General features: G+C 41.4%; 3 protein-coding genes across 3 annotated transcripts in view; 2 read left to right on the top strand and 1 right to left on the bottom strand.

Annotated features, from left to right (window-relative positions):
• Positions 1 to 21,684, top strand: part of LOC108031523 (heparan-sulfate 6-O-sulfotransferase 2) — an 83,706-nt gene that overhangs the window by 55,475 nt on the left and 6,547 nt on the right. Inside the window, exons 3-5 of the mRNA XM_017105046.3 lie at positions 18,883 to 19,191; positions 19,252 to 19,800; positions 19,861 to 20,045. Coding sequence (XP_016960535.1) covers positions 18,883 to 19,191; positions 19,252 to 19,800; positions 19,861 to 20,045 — 1,043 coding nt within the window. The remainder of the gene's footprint in view (positions 1 to 18,882; positions 19,192 to 19,251; positions 19,801 to 19,860; positions 20,046 to 21,684) is intronic.
• LOC108031524 (uncharacterized) lies at positions 6,698 to 7,407 on the bottom strand. Its single transcript, XM_017105047.3, has 2 exons — positions 7,279 to 7,407; positions 6,698 to 7,210 (listed from the first exon to the last, which is right to left on the bottom strand). Exons 1-2 carry the CDS (start codon positions 7,338 to 7,340, stop codon positions 7,018 to 7,020), a joined length of 255 nt encoding a protein of 84 aa, XP_016960536.1. The 5' UTR covers positions 7,341 to 7,407; the 3' UTR covers positions 6,698 to 7,017.
• LOC122818755 (uncharacterized) lies at positions 15,041 to 15,483 on the top strand. Its single transcript, XM_044093864.1, has 2 exons — positions 15,041 to 15,149; positions 15,219 to 15,483. The coding sequence occupies exons 1-2, from the start codon at positions 15,053 to 15,055 to the stop codon at positions 15,431 to 15,433; spliced, it is 312 nt and encodes a 103-aa protein (XP_043949799.1). The 5' UTR covers positions 15,041 to 15,052; the 3' UTR covers positions 15,434 to 15,483.

The raw sequence follows: 21,684 nt of genomic DNA, 5'->3' as shown, positions 1-21,684 counted from the left end.
GGATTGTTCGACATTTGTGCAAGTGTCATATGGCCATTAGCAAAATAATGCCCTTACATAAACTCAAACAAATGAAATTTCCCAATTACATTTAACTCGTTGTATTTACATAAGCAATCAAAGTACGCATTCCGTACTAATGAAGCTGTTCTTAATTACGTGATAGTAAATTGCGTCCCTGTGATCGAAGTCAGTGCACACACTAATGCATTTCGGATACCTCAAAAGGCAGATTTGTGTAATTCCTCTTATTTAATGTTTACCAAAGCCAGGCTTTGTCTGTGATAATTAATCATCTGACCTAGGTGTCAACATTTTCGTTCACACTCACATCCCGCTTACAAAAAGCTTCGCATTTTAATTACATTTATTCACGCCAAAGTCTAAGCTCTCAGCAGGATGCCAAAAGCATTTTAATATGTGCCACAGACACTGTGCCCCTGGGCTTCCATTAATTTGTTGCTCTTGTCTGGTATTCCCCGGGCTTATTATTATGACTTTTCATTGGCTTCTTCACACATGCTGTCTCCTCGCAGATCTTTTCCCCCGTCTGTTCTCATTTATTGGATTTGGGATTTGCTGATGCTGCTCGTGCAGTATTGGGATTTATTTTTTTTTTGCTGCCCGCCCCGCTTTCCTTGTTTTTCGCCAGCAGCTTGTATAATTAAGTTTGCCTTTGATATATATTCTCCCACCTGTCTCCCATCGGACTGCCATCAGTCACTTCTTATGCAAATGCTGTTGGCCGTCGTCCTGTTCAGTCAACCACACGTGTGAAACGGGAGGAAAGAGGAGCTAGCATCGACTTTTGGATATGCTTTCTTAACATACATACACTTACTTAATGGATTTTAGTTTTTATAAATTAATATTGAAGAATTTTCAAATGCTTTTAGCTCTTTAAAAGCAAGAACTTCCACAATTTTTCCAACGTTTTTTAGGATCACACCCTTAGCAAGTTTCACAGCACTTTTAAGGAAGTCTAAAAGTATGCTATATAATATATTTTATATAAGAAATTTATGCGTATTAATACCAAAGCGTTGGGATATTTATTTCACAGCATACTTTTATTCTTAAGAATTGCAAATACATTTTTAAAAGACGTCTACATTTCTGCATATAAATGTTACTCAACAAGATTAAGAAGCATTTTAGAACCTAATTATTGCAATATAAATGACTACTTTTACCAAATGAGTCCACCGTTCAATTAACCGAGTTACCTGCAATACCCTTCCTTGCCACGGATATATATCGTTTACTTTCTTATTCAAAATGGCTCCCAAATGTGAAATTCCCTGCCGTTGCACAAGGGCGAAATAAATGTCGAGAACGGAGACGTGGGGTCACGTGCGTGAAAAGTTGTGTGTGTTGTCTGTCGGCGGTCTCCACGGCAACGGCCAGGAGGAGGTCCTCCTTCCTGCTCCTCGGCAGCATATTCAAATGCATATTGATTCTGCGGTCCATCAGCTGTCACAGTGGCCCCAGTGAGGCCCTCCGAGCTCCCCTGCGATGGTTGTTTACAAGTGCCGCAATCATGATACGCATCAGCAAACGAGCCACCAGCCAAGGGTCCACCTGATGGCATCGGCCAAAAACCAAGAAACAGCTTTTGCGAAAAAGTAGGACCCACACATAGCTGCGAGGAGGCCAGAGAGCTAAACATATCCCCAGACAAGTAGACAAAAGCTGGAAAAATTTGCATATCTTCCTGGTATCCCTGAGTGTGTTGTGTTTGCTCTTCTCTCCCATCTCTGTGTCTACTTTTGCACTTCCAGGTCTTTGCTTTCACCCTACCAGCCCACATATTGCTGGCCATTTTGAACCTAAATGGTAAATAGACCTTTCGGTTTGTTAATGACAACCAGGTATTGGGTCCCCCTGTGGGGCAAATGAAAGTCAGGGGCACAGAAAATCAAAGCAAAACCCCCAAAAGACTTGGGGGCTCTGAACATTTCTGGCACACCCTGCGGCTTTCCTGGGCTAACTATTGCTTAGAAAATTAATTCGATATTTGCATTCATGTTTATGGTTTCTGAGTTAATTGGAGCTCTGAGCGAGTATCCGAAAATACATATACAAAATGGTGAAAAGAAGGGCTAGGTTATGTTATTTAGAAGATCTGCTTGTCTTTCTTAATAATTAAGCGCATGGTAACTTTAACTGGCAGATAACAAACTAGAAAACTAACATGGCTTTGAGAAACACAAAATGGTGAAGCATTCAAGACTGTTTCTAAATTGTTCATATATCGCTACGAACTGACAAATAATAAAACAATTTAAGCTCATGCCAACCTCTCTGACAGATAACTAATGAGAACCTCAATCAGACATTGAGAAATCGGCCCACACTGGGTGTATTATCCTTGTGAAAATCTGAAATTTAAAAATGTTTTCTAATTTGTTTGTCTACCGTTTAGCCACTGCCTAACAACTTAAGCTTCACTAATATGCTGGCTGAATTCCCTCACTTTGGTTTTAAATTGACCACCATCCCTTACCCCCTTCTAATTGCTTGTATACGTCGCCCTGCAGAACAGCACCGAATTTGTAGCTGTTTTGCCTGTCTCAGAAGGGGAAAAAACTGGGAAAGCAGAGTGGAAATTTGCATGAAACAGCAGCAACATGCCCGATTTGAATTCTGCTGCAACGTGCGTTGCGATAAATCAAAAATCTGCAGCAAAAGGAGGAGAGTAACCCGTAACCACGCCGGCTTCATCCTTTGGAGAGGCGAACAAGGGAAATGCATTGGCCATGCAAACACTGCTGATTGTGTAAACAGCAGTGAGAAGCAGCCCGAAGACTAGGGAATGGGCCTGGGTATGGGTATGGGTATGGGTATGGGGATGGGGTGCCACCGCTTTCTGCACAACAAAGAAATTGAATTTCAATGCCGTCTCATCTGCCTTATTGTTGTCAGCCCTGGCAATAATTGTTCCGGCTCCCAGCACGTCTGCATGTGTTGTGCACTTAAAACTTGAGACTCCTCACCGCATTCCACGCTATTTGCCATCGATGGCATCTTTTCACCAGCTCCTCCCCGGGAAGAACAAAACAAGTACAGGGAAAACAGTCGCATCCTGGAAACCATTATCGCCGAAAAGCAGCGACAGGCGCTCCCAATTCCCATTTGCAGTTGCCGTTGCCGTTGCATTTGGCATACGTGTAAATCGTAAATTTCCGTCCACAAAACGAATGGTAGCCGTTGGACAGTGGACGTTGGCGGAACCAGCAGCAGCACCAAGGAGTCCTGAAAAGGAGCCACATGCCCCCGGTTCTCGGGAGGACACAGGGCAATAGCTCATTGTGGACAGGGCGACAGGAGCAACGGCGGCAACAGAAAACAAAAGTCACTTCCCCGGTAATGGAATAAATATCCGTGAGGACCATCTTTCTGTGCCTGCGCGCACAGCACACCGTACATTCTGTGTACGGGGATTGTCCAACATTTTGCGGCTATTTATGGGACGAACTTTATGGTTGGCAATTGAAAATAAAGGTGCGGAGACGAATGCATTGTTGGGAGATTTATTTTCGCCAGAGATAAAATTTTAATTTCGGTTTGCGCAGTTTTTGTGGTCCGGGATTGTCTCTATTATTTAAATTAATTGAACGCAATTATTCGGCAGTGTTTGTGAATAAGTTTTTAATTTAAAGTATTAAGTGAGAAAAAGGGGAATTCATTTTTTCCGTATTTCCGTATTTTTATCTGGCTCACTTACCAAAGAAAACCCTGGAATCTCAAAAGATTTGCTCAGCATAATCGGAAACATTCTCGCTTAAAATGGTTAAATAAAACTGCAATTTTAGAAAATGGCATGCACTACTGAAAAATCCTTGACTAAATAAAGTTTAAAGTAGAATGGCTTGAATTTTACTTTGTGATTTCCCAGAAATTGTTGATTTAATATGGGTAAATCGAACTGAATATTTAGAAAATTGCATGTTCTTATTGAAAAATCCTTGGCTAAATAGAATGAAAAGTCGACTGGCTTGAATTTCACTTACTGATTTCCCAGAAATTGTTATTCAAAAATCCAATTTCACTGCATCAATGCACAAGCAATCCCCCAGCTCATCGCCACTTTTTGTGTATTTGCATATTTGTCACATTGAAGATGACCAGCTGGGAGGTGGTAGCCACCAGCCTCTCCTGATACCGCTGCTGCTCCTTCTCACCCTGATCCTTCTGCTCCTGGTTACCTGTGCTCGCTGCTCCTGTTCGATTGCGCCAAGGAGGAAATGCGAGACATGGAAGCTTTTATGACATGGCACTCGGTGATGCGGATGCTGTGCTGGAGTGGATGCTGGCTGTCTTTTATTGTCGGCGGTGTATAATTTTCACACTCCTGGCGCGGATGCGGATGAGGATGTGGGTGCTGATGGCAGGGATGGACCTGCGGCGGTTTTCCCCACCCATCACGGCTGATTTGATTGCACTAAGCTTTGCTTCTTCGTTGTTTTTTCCCTATTTTTCCTCCCTTCGTTTTGCTTTTCTTTCTTCGCTCAGCATTTTGATTATGTTGCAGCATTTTGCATCATAATACTCATAAATATTTATGAGCCAAGTTGTCTAAACAGAAAACGGACATAAAATACCGCTTCCACACAATCTTCCTCGTGCATTTAAAGCAAAGCCAATATCAAATACAATCAGCAAATGTCTGCTACGAAGCTTAGGCAAATGAAGGTCTATGATATGTGGTCAGAATTGAAAAACATAAAATCACTTTGGCTGCACAGAGAGAGCTATTGATTGCTGGTAAAATACATTTAAACGAACTGTTTTAATATGCGGAAAGTCATTTCGTTCACCCAAAAAAAGCTGTCGAAACAAATTGAAAACGTTGGCCGGCAAAATATTTCAGGCGTACGACACATGGCAACGATATCAATTTGCCTGCAATATGTGCAAACAAAAAGCAAGTAAAAACGGGGATTATTTGGCACTTTGTTTTAGTACGTATGGCCCCAAGAAATATTCGATTTTTGCTGATAAAATATGTTTTGATTTGCAGACATTTAGCTGGCAGTTAGTTTTCCCAGTGGTCCAAGTACTTTTTTCAACCAGAATGACAATTTGATTAGTTTGGAATAACTTTTACATTTTTCAATATTTTTTCTGGCTCTGGTGGGCTACAAAAACTTTGCGACAGGTTTGTGGGAAATTCCGTGCAGTTTTAATGACAAGTTTTGTGGGGGAAACTTTGCCAATAATGAAGCTTCCCAGCTGCAGTTCATTATTAAAGGTATTGTACAAGGGAAAACCAATGTAAATCCCTTTTAATAGGTCTTAATTTGTACATTTAATTATTGTTTTAAGCCTTAATTAAGCTGCAGCAACATAGCCCGGCTTACAGGGCGTATGCGTGATGTCAGAAAGCGCTGCATACTTTTCGGGATCCGAATAAGTCCTTCAAGTCCGCACAACTCTCGCTTAATATCCACCGAGACAAGTGATGCGTTTAAACATAACAAGCAACAGCATGCCCGAGTCATAAAACTCTGAGACTGCTCGCTGACTTTCTCAGTTTTGTTTTGTTTGGCTCAACTCTTTGCTGGATTTCGGGGATTGTCGGAAAGTTGTCTTCACTTTTGACTTGGTTCTTTGTGCGAGAGGCAACTGCAACTGCAGCTACAACAAATGACTCATTTTCCACGCACTTCATTCTACTGTTGCAAAAGTTTCCGCAAGGCAGTCGGCGTCTCTCTCAACGAAAACCAAACAATCCAAAAGGATGAGCAATCAAACTCGCTTCCACTTCTGACTTCCGGAAACATATAATACACACTGGTAGTTTTGCATTTCATATGGCCTGGTTGTTTATCATAAATTTGACTGCGCAGTGCCATTGCTTTGATGCGGCTTCCTTGGGCGCTCCCCTCCTCATATCTCCCAGCAATCGCCTTGATTCATAAATTATTTCATATTTCATTTCCTCTGCGTGATGCAACAAAAAACGAGGGCTAAAAAAACAAATGCACACTGCGCACTGGTAAACTGGCGAATGTACATATACAAAATCACAGTTCCTTCGTTGCAGGAGAACTATATTTCAGTCTCTGCCCCACGGCGACACAATAAAATGTCTGCTTCTGCTGATTTTGTCTGTTCTGGTCCAAGCAGTGGCCAAAGTAAACATAATAATAATAATTCCAACTGCAACTTCAATTCTCCTCTCCAGAACTGCTTTAACACGACTCCAGATTGTACATAAAAAGGTGGAAAAGTGTGTAAAATTAGGGGCAATTGCGGAGACTGAGCTAAGAGTGCGTTAAAAATTACTTCGAGAAAGTAGGAAAACTGTGTAATAAACTAAAATAAGCTGAAAATTTACTTATATATAAAGTATGTCTGAGGAAGACGTAACTGCGTTTAACAAGCTGGCAGAATATATGTAATAATGATTATGTTACGATTACAATTAGAACGAACGTAAAGATTACGAACTATTGTGCAATTTTAAACCACAGGTTAGGTGAGAATTTCTATCCTTTGTTTAGCCATCAGTTTTCTAGCAGCGTCGTCATTAGTTTAAATTGCTTTTGATTTTAAAAAGATAAAAAGTCGCTTAGCTTTTTGACATTGCAGCCCCTTTTAATAGGTTTATTATATTATATAGTATTATAATATTATTAATTATATTAAAATATTATATTATATTATATTATAATATATAGTATATAAAGAATATTGGTTTATTTTAAAAGAATAACTTTTACAAGCTCTGCAACCGTTTCTTTAAATTCTGTTAGAAAGTAAATAGTTTTTTTATTTTATTGATTGTAATAAAAATTAATTGACTCAACACAAACCAAACTAAGGTGTTAATTTTTGACGCATTAAGTTTACCTCTCAAGGTAATCAAGATAACAGAAGTGAAATTTTTACAGCTTGAGATTTTACATGCCTGATAAAGAAATTGCTATTTTAAGACTAGTATACTTTACGCAGTTAATACATTTTTTGTGTTTTTTATGTAAGAATTGACATGGCTTCCCCTTAAGCAGATTACTCCTCTATTTTGACGCCAGTTTGGCAGTAGAACCAAACGTTTGTGTAGCAAACACCTCCTGTTTTTCGAGAACCCCAATAGGCCTCCTCGACGTTGTCAGAAACGTGGTCGGGCCTGCCAGTTGGCATGAAAAACCAAAACTCGTAGGTGGGATTGTACGCCAGCACCTTGCGCTCCAAAGCCTCCGCGCTGAAGGCAATGTAATTAAATTTATTAAGATGGGATATACGTATGGATTGAATATGCTAAGCGGTTACCTCGCTTGCTGGCTGGCTGGCAGGAGCAGGATAATTGCAATTATTATTGTAGCCGAGTTCATGTCGTAGGTGTCGGGCTGACTGATGGCGAATGGGAGTTATTTGTGCTTTCCACCAGCTATTATTTACGAGCCACTCGAGGTTATCGCCTGAGTTTTTGCTGTCGAGTGTGCGATAAGGTAGTGTGAAGTCGGAATGGCAGCGTCAAAAAAAATAAACGAAAAATAAAACCGAAAGTTGCATGCAATGCCAAGCCAAAACGGAATAGAAATGAATTAGAGCTTACCTTCGGCTTGCCAGCATGTTTTGGCCAAAAGTGAAGGATAAACTAAGGCCCGCAAAAACCAAAAGTAATTTGTAGTTTTTTCCCTGGACTTTTTTATACCTTTCTCCAGCTTGCGGGGTATTTTTTAGTCGCAATGCCCAAATTTAGTCACCTGTTTACAGTTGGTTTTTCGTGTCTACCCTTTTTGCCGGCCAAGAAGGTGAAGTTTATTATATAAACACTACGAATAAACACATTATGAGCGTAGGTCAGCAACAAAAGGCTGATGTCTTCCCACTTTCTTGCCCCGAATTGGGTAAATAAATAAACAAAGGGAAAAATGGGAGCAAGTCAAATAATGGCCAGGAAGAGACAACGTCTAACAAAGGCACCTCTTAACGATGTTAAAAACGTGACGATCGCACCTTAAACACACAAGTTGTGATATCAACTTCTGTAACGAATGTGTATTTTTTATTTATAAATGTTATGAATTATACGAATACGAAAATTTTAGAATCAAATAATAAAATGGAATCATAAAATCCAATCATTGAAACGAATCGAATGAATAGAATCAAATCTTACAATCGATTTGTAAAATCGAATCATTTAAAGATTTATTATTTTTTAATTTTGACTATATTATTTGGACCCAGAAACTGATAATTATTTTAATCTGAAAGCTTGTGAGTATTTGTATTTATTTTTTAATTTGAAAAAATAAAACATTTCATATCTTTGCTTCTTTTGATTGGATTTTTTTTATATTTTATTTGTGTCCTATATAAATGGTGTAAAAAAATAATAAGAAAGTGAAATTGTTTCTAGACCATAAAGGAAATCTCAATACGTTTCACAAAGAATCATTCATTTAGAAGTCGCCTTCGCACACTCTCCTGGTGTGCTTCGTCACTACGTGGACTGCCGTCCCCAGTGATAGTTTGTGTGTGCGATATATGATAGGGCAAACAATTGAGCCAAGACCAACAAGAGACCAAACAATAACATCAAATGCAATCGTAGACAATGGCAGGCACGTTTTGCAAATTTTTGTGCAAGCAAATATGTGAATATTTATCTCTCGCCCGACAATCACGCCCACAAAGGTATCGCTGTCCCTAAAGAAAGTCAAGTGAGATAGCAGTTTCCTCTGCAGTTTATTATTCGCCCAGTAAAGTTTTCCTTTTCAAGGTATATATATATTGTTGCCTTTGTTTCAGTTTTGTTTTAAAGCGGTCAGAGAAGATGGTTTAGTTTCTGGGACAATGGGTTGTCTGTCATTCGTCATGATTTGGTGCGGCCTTGCATGCAATGGCAAAATAAGCCAAGCGAACAGCTCGACTCCAGCCGCCCACATTTTATGCTCCTCCTCGTGCGGCAGTCAACACTCATACGCCTCGTTGCACGAGTTGCTGCACGACTCGCTTCATTGTTGTGGCATATTGTTTCACATTTTGGAGCCGCCCCACCACAGGCAACAGGCAACTGTGCACGCAGAATAAGGATTATCTGAAGTTCGCAATGATCTAAATTACAATATTTTAAATAATAAGTTATTTATATCCAAGCTCTTAAAAAATAACTGCAAAGCTGAGATTGAAGTGAGGAAAGTTGAAATAAAATATTCCTAGATTTAAAAAGGGATGTATTAGTAACACAAATCAAAACAGGCCTTATCAAAATTAAAAAAAAAAATGTAATAATCACGCAGGAAACTTCTTAAAGTAATTAAGAAATGTACAGCTTAGGCAAAAATAATTGATAAAAAATTTCGAAAGCGAGTAAAATAACATTCTTTGAAATACTACTTTTTTACATATTAAGATATTTAAGATTTTAAGATATTTGGTAACAAATTTAGATCAGAATATTTATGAATTTAAATTGCAAACAAACATTGCAAAGTCGATTTAATTCCTTACATTTTTAATCATCCCTATTTCACATTTAATATATTAAAAGATTCAATATTTGCAACGCGGGTATCATAAGTTTTATTTAATATAACAACCTTCCAGAAGAGTAACCTGCATTATGTATAGATGGTATTCTCCGAGTGCAGCAACCCCGGAGATCTGAGGGAATTCCGCTGCGAGTGCACACATATTCAAAAGCGGACAAACGTGCCCGGCATGTGCGCCGGAGTCCAGAGTCCGGAGTCCGTCGTCCGGAGTCCAGAGCCACCACTGACACGACTCCGGCGTGGAGTTTTGAGATGCCAGACGGGAGGAATGTGTTGGGCCGGCAACTGCCGAAAATAGTTGCATATAAAGTGCTTACAATTTAATTAAATTATAATTGGACACTGTGTGCAGCTGATGGCCAGACAATGTGTAGTTTAGTTTTCAGTTTCAATTACAAACGAAAACCCAATTAAGTTACATTTTGGCGTCCGGTTATGAAGACCAGGCAGGGGTCATCCTTGGGAAACACTGTCCTGGCATATGGGTAATACGTTAAGTGCTTGTGCTTGAAGTCTCGGTCATAATAACAACAAGGGAAAACAGATCCCCAAGGGGCACGAAACGCTTAGCAGATTAGCACGGGCGTTCTTCTCCTTTTTGATTAAAGTGCGAAAATTTACCCAGAAAAAAATTGAGCTGGCCAGGACAATGGCCAAAAGCCAAATCAAATCAGCTGAAAACACGAAACAAAGCGGACCAGAAACGGGAATAAAATAAAAGCATACAAACAAAAGGAAAAAATGCTGATGGAAAAAGGACAAATCCGATGTTTTTCTTTTCCTTTTTTTTGTTTTTTTATTTTTTTGACATTTCAATCAGCATTTTTCAAGCGACTCACACATAAACAGAAACACATAAAAGAAACCGTTAAGGAAATCGCATTATAGGAAAACATTTGATCATTTTTCATGTCCTGCCAAAACAAATGTCATGCTAAAATTGAATTGTGGCAAAAAGATGACAGCGCCAGAGCGCGCAGTAAATGTTTCAAGCTGAAATATCCGCATTAAATTGCGTACACCGGGCGTATGAGTAATTTCATTGGAAAGGCACTGTTTCGCACAGCATGCTGGCGCAGAAAAGCGAGGAAAAATTAAAAAATATTGTTAGTCAATTAAAAAAGAGAAACACAATTTGATTTCAGCTTGCGGTCGCATGAATGTCAAAGCTATATGCTACGTGCATTTTGTTCCGCTGATCCTATTTGCATCAAATGAATTCCTTTCGCTTATCCTGTTCCAATTTAATATTTAAATTCCACTGACAAACCACAGACAGACAGCTTACCTTATCTGTCGGCCCCAGACCTTTGATGCCTGGGCATTACCTATGATTCCCAGGGACTTCCGCTTAAAGCTTTATGTAAATCCCGACCTGGCTTCCCCGGAAATACTATACATGAAAAATGGCCAAGGTCCGCGGAAATGCTTAGCATGCAACCGTCCGCCAGTAAATGTAGGGTGAGGAAAAAAATGGTCTTTCATTTAAATTTACGCGCCAACTTGAGTACAATAAAAGCAAATGTGAAACTGTTGCCCCGTAACGAACAGCAGCGCCAGCAAGCAAAATGTAAAGTCCAAAAGTCCACTTAACAAGGAAATTGTTTCCATGATATTTTTTCTTTTTTTTCTTATTTTTGTTGCTGCCCCATGCATTAAAACCATTTCCATGCCCTGCGCTTATTATTAGCTCTGCCAGTGTGTGGGTGAAGGTAGAGCCATACAAAATACTTTGCACATTTTTATGACCGTGACAGTGCGGCCAAGGAGCCAAGGAACCCAGAACCCAGGAACCCACGGAAACGACTGGCTCCTCCTGGTCCTCGCTTTTCCCATTTTCCATTTCCAGCCTGCCAGCCAGCCACCCCCATTATGTCACACTCCCACCGCCCACGCCCACGGAAACCCAAACAATTTTCCCCCGAGTTTATGAGCGTGAAAAAATGTTTACTGGTTAGGAGCTTCAGAAAGCGCCAACATGTTTTTTGTTTCGCTTCCTATTTTTTTGCGAAATAAAGTCACTGTTTTATGTTGGTGGAAAAAAGGTAATTAAAATGTGTTTTTTGTATACGAAAAGCGAAGCATGTCACGGGAAGATAAAGTTCTTCATTTAAGTTGCGAAGTTGGCACCTCTTCTATGATTATATAATATTTATGTGTAATAGTTGTGCTGCCATCATTGGTTTAACAGAAACATCTTTAAAGGGTTTTTAAACTAAAAGTTTTTGTGTAACGCTGTCTAAAAGTATGCAGTGAACAAAGCATAGTCTTCTTTCTCTCTGATTTCATTGTACTTCTGAATTTACAACAAATTGTTGCATACTTTTAGACCCCAAATAAATTTTATTTTCAAAACTTTAGCGTTTTGTATTTTAAACTATTATCTCATTTTATTTACTGTGGCATTTGCATTTCGCTAGTTTCTATTTGCAAATTCATAACTTAATGCCAAGGTAGAAAGTATAAATACAAAAACAAGGACATTGATTCGTCCTTATCATTCGTTTCAAGCCATTTCACTTCATTTACTTCGCTCGAAGCCCCGGGTCCAAGACTGATTTCGTTTGCGGTCTGTGTTTCAGTTTCGGTTTGAGATTGGATTTGGGATTGGTTAAGAGACCGGGTTCGGGTGGGATTTGGGTCTTTCCCTTCGCATTAGGCGCCATCAAGGTCCCCCAATTCGAATGACCGTTCACCGCATCCTCATCAGTTGCGCTTCATTGTGTTTTATTCGTTGCCGTTGCTGTTATCGCATGTTAACACTTCATGGCAAATCCCAGCCAGTCGGGCAGTCAGCCAGCCAGCCTGATGTCCTTTCCCATCATCATTGGAATGACCTTTCGTTTTGGGGCGTGTAGAGCATGTAGGACTGTGTGAATTCCGCACACGCTTAGTTAGTTTCTGCCACACGCTTTGCGTGCAAAATGTCAAAATACATTTTACTCGGATTTATGGTCACTGGCCGCCACCAACTCCTCGCCATCATCATCATATATATACTATATTTGCTCGTGGGATTTGAGCTTGTCTTTGGCTATTTTTGGGGATTTACACGCTTATCACACATACGCACACATGCTCTGGCCGAAATGAAAATATTATGCTACATTTCATTAAAGGAGCCCCACATTCGTCCCCACATCCTTGAATGCTTTACAGCCACTTAAAATAGATTAGCTTTCAACGTTTCGGCTGTTAGGCAAAACAAAACTGAATAAAAAAAGGTCAAATAATAAATGGCCAACCATAATTCATGTTGGTTTTCCTTCGGTGTGGTCTCATCCACAGATGTAATAGAAAAGCGATTGAAAACATAAGCAACTGTCAGTGATATAATGTCGGAAATCAGAAATAGTTATACGTGACAGGTCTCGGAGATGGCAAGTTCGAGGACCCCGGCAAAACGACACTTTGATAAATGAAATGGCAAACATTTGAAAGCCAACAATCTCTCAATCCATAGAAAGTGGCCACCGTGGAATAAGGACTTTCGCAGGAAGGTGGGAACGGAAATAAAAGCCGTGATAAGAGAGTACTTGCTTCTCGAAGAGAATCAATTTATTTTCCCTTTTCAAGCCGGAAATCTTTAAGACCCTGCGATTATGGGCCCCAAGCTCTTGCCAAAAGTGAGACCTACTAAAAGGGATCTGTTCACTTGATGGCCAATCCAAACCCGTCCATATTTCATTTCATTCGCCTTGGCTTCTTCAGAGTTATAGCAGCGCCTGCCTTCATCAGCACATCTCACATCATGTCTGCTGGAAGAGGCCAAACTAAAAATGCTCCCTCGCTCCATGTGGCCCCATCATCGCAATCTGTGTCCTGCTGTTGCCGCAGCCTCCACAGCTATTATTGTTCCTCCAGCTACAGTGGAACAAAAGGGGTAGATCCATTATTTCATTTGTTCCTAATCATGATACGATTCAATGTGATATTATATGATATGCTATAATGAGTGTACCCATGAGTGTAGGTTTTTATTTTTTTTACAATTAAATTTACAAAAATATTTTGAACACGTAATATAATATGAAACTATGTTTTTAATGACATTCTATTTTTTAAGAAAGCATGACAAACAACGTATCCATCTTACTGTGCCTTAATTAAAATGTCTATATTTTTTTAAATTTATATTATTCCTTTTACTTTTTTATCAGTGCACTTGTTTTTGAGCGCCGTTGCGGCCAACAAAAAAAGGGGCAAAAATATTAGCTGCCTCTCAATCGTTCAGCTGAAGAAGAACCCTTGGCGCAAAAAAGAAAATAAAAACCCAGAAAAGGGGTTAGTGGTGGGCCGAACAAAAAAAAATATAAAATGGTTTATTTATGCAAATTGTCAATGGTTTTTGCTCTTCAAAAGATAGGCTTTTAACCGAATTGCCTGCCAACAGAGTGCGGCGGCCGTTGACAGACCATTTTCATGCCTGAAAGCGGCTAAGCCTTTAATTGAAATGTATTCCAATGAGCCGTAGCCGCCGAGTCCATTGTCCTCTCGGAGCCAGACCAAGCTAAACCAATGCAAACACGTGCCCCAGGGAGGCAATTGGCAAAAGCAAATGAGCAGCGCTCAAAAGCAGGCCATAAAATATTTACATTGCCCGTTAATGGCGTGACTTGGCCCAAACCCCAAGGTATTCGCACAAACAACCAGGTATTTGGCATGCCAAAACTTCATAAACCCAGCCATCAACGCAATCTACACAGTTTTCATTGTAAATTTCACTAGCCACCGCAATTGCTGCTGCACTCTTGTTAAAATGATAATCAAATGCAGAGCTCTACCCCCATTTATCACCTGTGTGTGTGCGGCTAGCCAGTGTGGATAATTCTTTTTTACCTTTCCGTTTTTCAAATGCCGCCATAGTTCATGGGAAAGCCCTATCTGCATCCCCAGAAGGGCTTTGGGGTATCTGTTTACCTCTGCTGGCCCGAATGACAGTTTGAATAGCCCTTGGGCAGGATACTTTCTATATCTGTCTGCGGATATTTGTATGTCCGAGTGCCTGTTGACCATCGGAATGGCCGCCACTGTCAAAGCGGATGCCCCCAGCTTTTATAGGCTAACCAATGACGGTCTGAACCATTAAAAGCAGCCCAATGTGGTTTGAAGCGTACTTAGATGAAACTAATTGGTGTCAGATGGTGTCTGTCCATGGTTTTGGCTATAAAAATAACCAATTAGTTACGCAGTGTTATTAGTTTTTATTACGAATAATAAGTATTTCCAGAAAAAAAAAGCATTGAACTAAGTTGTTGTTAGTAGGTATATTTCTTATAAATTCACTTTACACTACTTTTTAGAGAAACTTATTATCAGTACTATGCAAAGAAAGGGCAAATATAACATAATAGGGTATTTCTTAGTAAGGGTGTTTGATATAATATACACTGTCCCATGTCTTTTTAAGAGAAACTTTTAAGTTTTCTATAGGGATCCGTTCTTCAAGCCGTTGCTAATTGTTTTAGTCAAACGATTCGCTTTGCCTAATGACTCCAAACGATTTCCTTAGTTTTTTAGTTCGTACAACTCGTACAGCTCACATGTTGGATCGCCAAATTGCTTTGAGGCTTTTGCAGGTTTTTCTGCTGATGAAAGGTTCCTTTAGAGGTTCCTCTGAAGGCTCCCCCTTGAGTGGTCGTGGGTGAGCGAAAAAAGTGGAGTCTAAACAAGTTGAGAATCTCGGTTTTCCCTTTTTCATCCCATCAGCTTGTGGGGAACACGAGGAGCGAGCCTGTATGCCGTGCACAGAGCCTAAATGCTCCCATCAATACGTGAATGAGCCCCTCTGTGTTTTCTTCAAAAAATGTCATTTAGGATGTGGCTGCAAATTCGGTTACATACGCGATGATAACAGTAATAAATGTGTTCCTAACTACGAGTGCAAAATTCCAGTGCGACAACTAAAGCCTCCGATTATATAGATTGTATTTTTAGGATAAGAAAAATAAAGGATTCTTTTATTAATTCCAAAGTCGCCTACATGTCCTGACTTCGTCACTAAACTAAAATTATATAAATTCCAAAGATGTTAATAGTTCACAATTGATTGAACATAGTTTGATCTTAATAAAATAATATTAATAATCAAAATAAAATGTAATAGCTTACAAGTGATTGAAAATGGTTCGATCTAAATAATATCTATAGTAATGTAGTGCCTTCGGAGTTTATAGCTGACGTCTTTGGTCTCCAGTTTTACTGTCTTCGTCAATTTACATGCGACGTAGTTTTTATGGCCCTGTACTTTGCGATTCGTCTCTATTGCCGTTTCATCCACTCGGTTTCGGCGCTCTCCTTTATTTTATGACAACAACACGAAATTGTATCTTGGGAATTCTATGTTTTTAGCAGCGAAAGTTTTATTGTTGATTTTTGCGGTGCTCCAGATTTACGACTCTGCCGGTGTCCTGGCCCCATTTCGAGGAAATGTTCCTCTGGCGTGGTTCTTTTTTGTGAGCCAAAGCTGCCGCCAGTTCATAAAGCATGCAATCTTAAATCTGTGCTTCCAGATTTTTCCTCCTCTAGCACATAAATATTAATTTAGCCGCAGTTACTTTCGCTCCTTTTACGCTTTTTTCACTGTGGCTCTTACTTTTGATATGTGACATTTGTTTGCTTGCACTTTACTTTATGAATGGAAATTATTGCCCTGCATTTTTATTTTTGAGCTTGTTTTTATTGCTGCCTCCTGTCGTTATGTTCGTGGCGAAGTTAAATGGTTTCTTTGTTGACTTTATGAATGTAATCAGCAGCAAAGTGATTGCCAGCATTCGTAAATAGGGCAAAGTAATGGACCTTTTATGAAGCCAACCTGTTTGGGCGATTGTTGCCTGACTTCCTGTAAAATAGAAAAATCCCCAAAGAATCAGATGTAGTAAATTCAGTGTTATATTGTAATAACATTTAAAATTACGCAACAAAACATAACATTATAATCTTTCAGCTAGGGACTTATCATGTCCTTTCTGACAGCTGCAAAAATTGCATTTCCGATTTATTTTGTCAATATTAACTCCGCTCTGGATCCAAACTCAGTGAATATTTGGCCGTTCCCATCAATTATTTAGCATATTCTATACAATTTCTATTGGCTCACAATTTGATGCCCCCCTGGAATTGGCCGAAAAGCACATACAACATTTTGCATTTCCGCTTAGCTGCATTAAATGTTAATACTTCCGACGTGTTTCTGTTCAAATGCGCATAAATTTCTAACAAATTTAGCACAAAATGGTTATTATTATATTATTTCACAAGACTGACCGCGGGTTTTGGGGGGCCTTTAATGGGAGAGCATAAAAGCAATTAAAGCCCGGGCAAAGTGCTCACACGTTGGCACAGACGCAAAACTGTTATTATTATTATTATTATGATATTTTTTCCGCCCGCTGCTGTGGGCTTTTCGAGTGAATTCCATTTAAGTTTCGTCGCCGGAGCGCCGAAAATAAAATTAAATCACCCATTAGTGGTAGTAGATTTTCGTCTCATTTTTTTCCCCACCAAATTGTATTCAGTGCGTATTTACGTGCTCCATATAAATGTATTATATTTTAATTTATTGCACGTCATTAAGCCTGTCGTTCCCCCTCACCGAAATAATTTAATGTGTTTTTTGGGAGCAAGATGTGTTTGTTTTTAAAAGCTCATTTCAAGTGGTGGTTGCCGACTTAAGCCACTAAACAACTGGACAACAATATATCAGGAGCAAACAAATCGAACAAGAGCCACAAAGGGGATTACCGTAAAGAGCCCTTCGGCAGGACTCCGGCGATGGCTCCGGATACGGTTGAGGGACCCCTTTCCCGGTGCCCTTTTCTCCCCCGTATAATCGACATGGTGCTGCACAGTGGTGGCCCACAATAAATTCAAAACTTTGCGCCCCAGGGCAGCACACACCTCTTTTTTCTTCATCTCTCTCCGTTTTCTGGCCATTTAAATGGTGAACTTTTATGGAAACAAGCTTACACGCATTCCTGCATCCACCTCCACTCACTCGGAGGAGAAAGGACTTATAGATAAGGCGGCAAGAAGCGGGGCCCCATGACAACCCATCCATGGAACTCTTAATTCCTCATGGCCAACAACGATTCCGCCCGCCTGCCAATTGTTTAATGAGCTGAGTTTTCCCCGCTCGCTGTTGCCCACTTTCCCTGCCATTTTCTTGTTGCGTGTTTTGCTCATTTCGGTGCTACTAAGCAGCGGAAATTGTCAGATAAGAGAATTTCACAAAAGTTGCTCGTTTTAATCGAGAAACTTTCGTCTAGTTTGATTGCCAAGAACTGAGTATTCAGGCCGATGTGTGGGAGGTGCCCTGACTTGTGGACAGCTGAGGTCTGGTTTTATCTTTTATTTAGGCCCGGCCGCCGAGAAAATTGACAAATAATGATAACAACGGGGAGGAGAGGCTGCTGGAGCAAAACTTGTTCTAATTATAAAGTTTTCACAGGCAAATAATAGTCAGCTGTCTAAAAATGTTACAATATTTCATCAGACAGGCAAGAGGTGACAGCTGCCGTTAGGAAAGGCGAAAGTTTATGAATTTTCTTTACATGTTTGAACAGATGTCGTTGGAATACCAAATTTATAATCGATTTAAGGGCTTCCAGAGGACAAATTGGCATTAATATTTATAGCAAAATCTGCCATAAATCCAATAAGTAAAAACACTCCTTCCGGTTGGCAACTAAGACCTCACCATCCCCTAAAAATCCTCCCCTCAATCCGATCCTTCAGCCGCAAAATATGCCACAAAATATTTAATATCCTTAATGCTTCTATGTGTGGTGTGTGGTTGCATATTCTCTCCACCGCCATAATACCATATCAAGTTCATATTAAATATCTTCAAACAGCTCGCATCCAATTTAATTGTTGTGAGTGCAATGAAAAGGGGATAAACCCTTGTTCGATATTAATAAGCCTTGAGTGCGTGCCATAAATAAAAGTGCACATTCCGCCGAGCAAATAAAGTGCCACCGACAAAGGAAAAAAATGGAGAAGAAAAGTGGAAAATTCCGCAAGCCTTCACTCTGCATTAAATGAAGTTGCCAGCAGTGGGAGGGCCCACCTGTGTCGAACCGAAAATATGCATTTAATCCCGATGTGCATTTAATTAATGCTGAGAGTAAACACTCCTTCACATGCTGCCATTTTGCAGCCAATAAATTTGCTTTAAGGCCTTTGGAGGTGTTAAAAAAAATTGAAGATGCGGCGTGAAACATTTTTGCACTCCGGGATCAGTAAATCGAATAAAGGGGGACTTACTCAGGGCGCATTAAGGGCTTAATTTAATGGGTATACACCGCGTCGGTATGCCTCTGCTTTCAATGGCTTGTAATATTCAATGTTTCGCCCTGCTCTTTAACCGCAGGTATGCGCCCTCTCCAAACGCGCCGTGATACTGCAATCCTCGGATATCCTTGCCTATAATGAGCTCCCACTCCATCAGGCCAACAGCATTAACGGCAATGGCAACAACGTGGGCGGCATCACGGCCATGGCCTCCAAGTCCTCCGCCCCGCAAAACATCATCGCCAACGCCGGGCTGAGCTACGAGGATGTGCTGAACGATGATTTCCAGTTCGACATGGATGGCCACGACGTGATGGTCTTCCTGCACATCCAGAAGACGGGCGGCACCTCCTTTGGTCGCCATCTGGTCAGGGATCTCGACCTGAAGGTGAGTTGGTATTGAGTTGGTACCCCGAAGGAGCCTTGGTAATCAATACTTTGTTTGTAGCGACCCTGTGAGTGCCAGCGGCAGAGAAAGCGTTGCTACTGCTTCCGGCCGCATCGCAACGAGAACTGGCTCTTCTCCCGCTACTCGACGGGCTGGAAGTGTGGTCTCCACGCCGACTGGACGGAGCTGACCAGCTGCGTGGACGTGGAGCTGGACAAGAACGAGGGCGAGACGGCCAAGCGGCGGTACTTCTACATCTCGCTGTTGAGGCAGCCCATTGCCCGCTACATGTCCGAGTACCGGCATGTGAGGAGGGGCGCCACCTGGAAGGGATCGCGCCACTGGTGCCTGGGTCGCCAGGCCACCGCCGCCGAGCTGCCCGCCTGCTACAAGGGCAAGGATTGGCTGGACGTGGATCTCGACCAGTTCGCCGGCTGTGAGTCCAACCTGGCGGCCAACAGGCAAACCCGCATGCTGGCGGACCTCGCCCTGGTGGGTTGCTATAACAAGTCATCCATGCCCGCCCATGAGCGGGATCGGGTGATGCTGGCCAGCGCAAAGCGCAATCTGGCCGCCATGGCCTACTTTGGGCTGACTGAGTATCAAAAGGTGAGTGGTTTCTTATGAGTATTTCCTTGGGATGCAATATTAATTCCTTTTTTCTCTCAGATGTCCCAGTACATATTCGAGGAGACCTTCAACCTGCGCTTCGCCATTCCCTTCGAGCAGCACAACACCACCATCTCGGCGACTGCTGTCCAGAATCTTCGACCCGACCAGAAGCGTCGCATCGAGAAGCTCAATGGCCTGGACCTCGAGCTGTATGCCTTTGCCAAGACTTTGCTCTTTCAGCGGTGAGTACAAAGCGAATGCCTAGGATCAGGATCCTTCCCTCGTCGCCACCTATGTATTGATATTTATAACACTCAACTTAATTGGCTTATGTGCCGATAGAACATGGCTTTAGTCGTGCTTTTTCTGTGCGCCCCTTGTTAGTTATAGTCCCTAGCAAGTTTGTCTGGTCTGGAAACCCGATCGAGACTAGTGGGTCCGGTTCTATGGATCCTTCCCTGCATAGCATCATCACCATCGGGACGTCTGGTCGAAGGTCGATGACTCAGGTCCGCGTCTTTTGTAGCGCTTTGTATCCCAAGAGGGTGCGAGAACCCTTTGATCATCAGGGACCAAGCCAGTCGACGAGTCCTTTGTTGCCGTCACTTTGTGTTGTGTTGACACTGGCCCGGACACAAGGATATTGAGCGGAAGGAAGGGAGAGCGGATCCCGTGAAAGCATCATTAGATCGCGTTGCTTTTTACGCGCGCTCAATGAATAGCAGTTATGCATGGACAGGCATGGGAAAATTATATTGAAGGTGTCCCAGAGCAGGGAAATTGTCATTAACATCATTTATATTGCTTTGGGGTTTGGTGCATCAAGGGATCAGCTCATTATGGAAACCCTTTTTTCCATTTTATTATCAATTTTACTTTAGAAAAGTTGGGGGAGAACCACCAAAGAAAACTGAAACACTTTAGGAGTTGGGATCAGTTTGAATTTTAAAATACGTTTTTAGATATAGTTAGTTTTCTTGATTATATATTGATATTCACAAGTTTTCTTTGGTTTAGGGTTCTATAAGATACGTTTCTGTCATGCTAAGAATAGTTACCCCCAATAGTTCATCCATTCTCCTTTCTGATCTCAAGGAATACAAATCTTTGGCACAGCTGTGTGTGGTTGACCCACCCAGAATTTCATGCCTGCTTGCTTTAACCTAGAATTATCACCTCCCAGTTGTTGGAATCTTCCGGCCATTGTTCGCCGTCAAAGAAACAACCAGCTGAGCAGTTGGCAGTTGTGACAAACTCACTGCAGGAAAGAGGGGGAAAAGGGCAGGAAACACAGGCAGCTACCGCAGGATCAGCAGGATATCATGAGGGTCTCTAGCCAGATTAGCGATGGCCGATTGCCTAACTGCCTGGCGCGAACTCGGGGAAAATCATTTCCATTTTCCATGCAATTCAATTCGCCACAATAAAATCCAACTCATCGCGCAGGCGCAACTCGCCCATTTCCGACGCATTTCCCTCTAATTATGCGGGCTTCGGATTTCGTATCAAATTAACAACTTATGCTGGCTGCCAGCCGGGTTGGAGCTAGCGGATAGAGCAGCCCATTCAGCCATCAAGTCCGAGCAATCCTCTAAAGCAATCGCATTTACCTTGTGGACTTCGTGGGGAAGGAGAGGACCAGACAGATGCGAGTGTGTCTCTGCTCGGCGGCTACGCCACATTTCCCATATCTGAGCAAATGTCAGGGAGTGCGGAACCCCGTCGTCCTATGTATCTCCGCCACCCCTGCCCAAGGACCTACCCCCACCACTATTTTTTAAACCCTCCTCGTGCTGTCTTGAGCTACAATTGCAACATTTGCGCGCGCTAAAATGAAAACATTTCCTTACTTATACCAGGCCGACGTCTTGACAAACACAC

This window comes from Drosophila biarmipes, chromosome 3R (assembly GCF_025231255.1).
Source record: "Drosophila biarmipes strain raj3 chromosome 3R, RU_DBia_V1.1, whole genome shotgun sequence".
In the NCBI taxonomy this organism is placed as follows: Eukaryota; Metazoa; Arthropoda; class Insecta; order Diptera; family Drosophilidae; genus Drosophila; species Drosophila biarmipes.
Note: the sequence above shows the minus strand (reverse complement) of the source record. Positions and strands in the feature narration are given on the sequence as shown.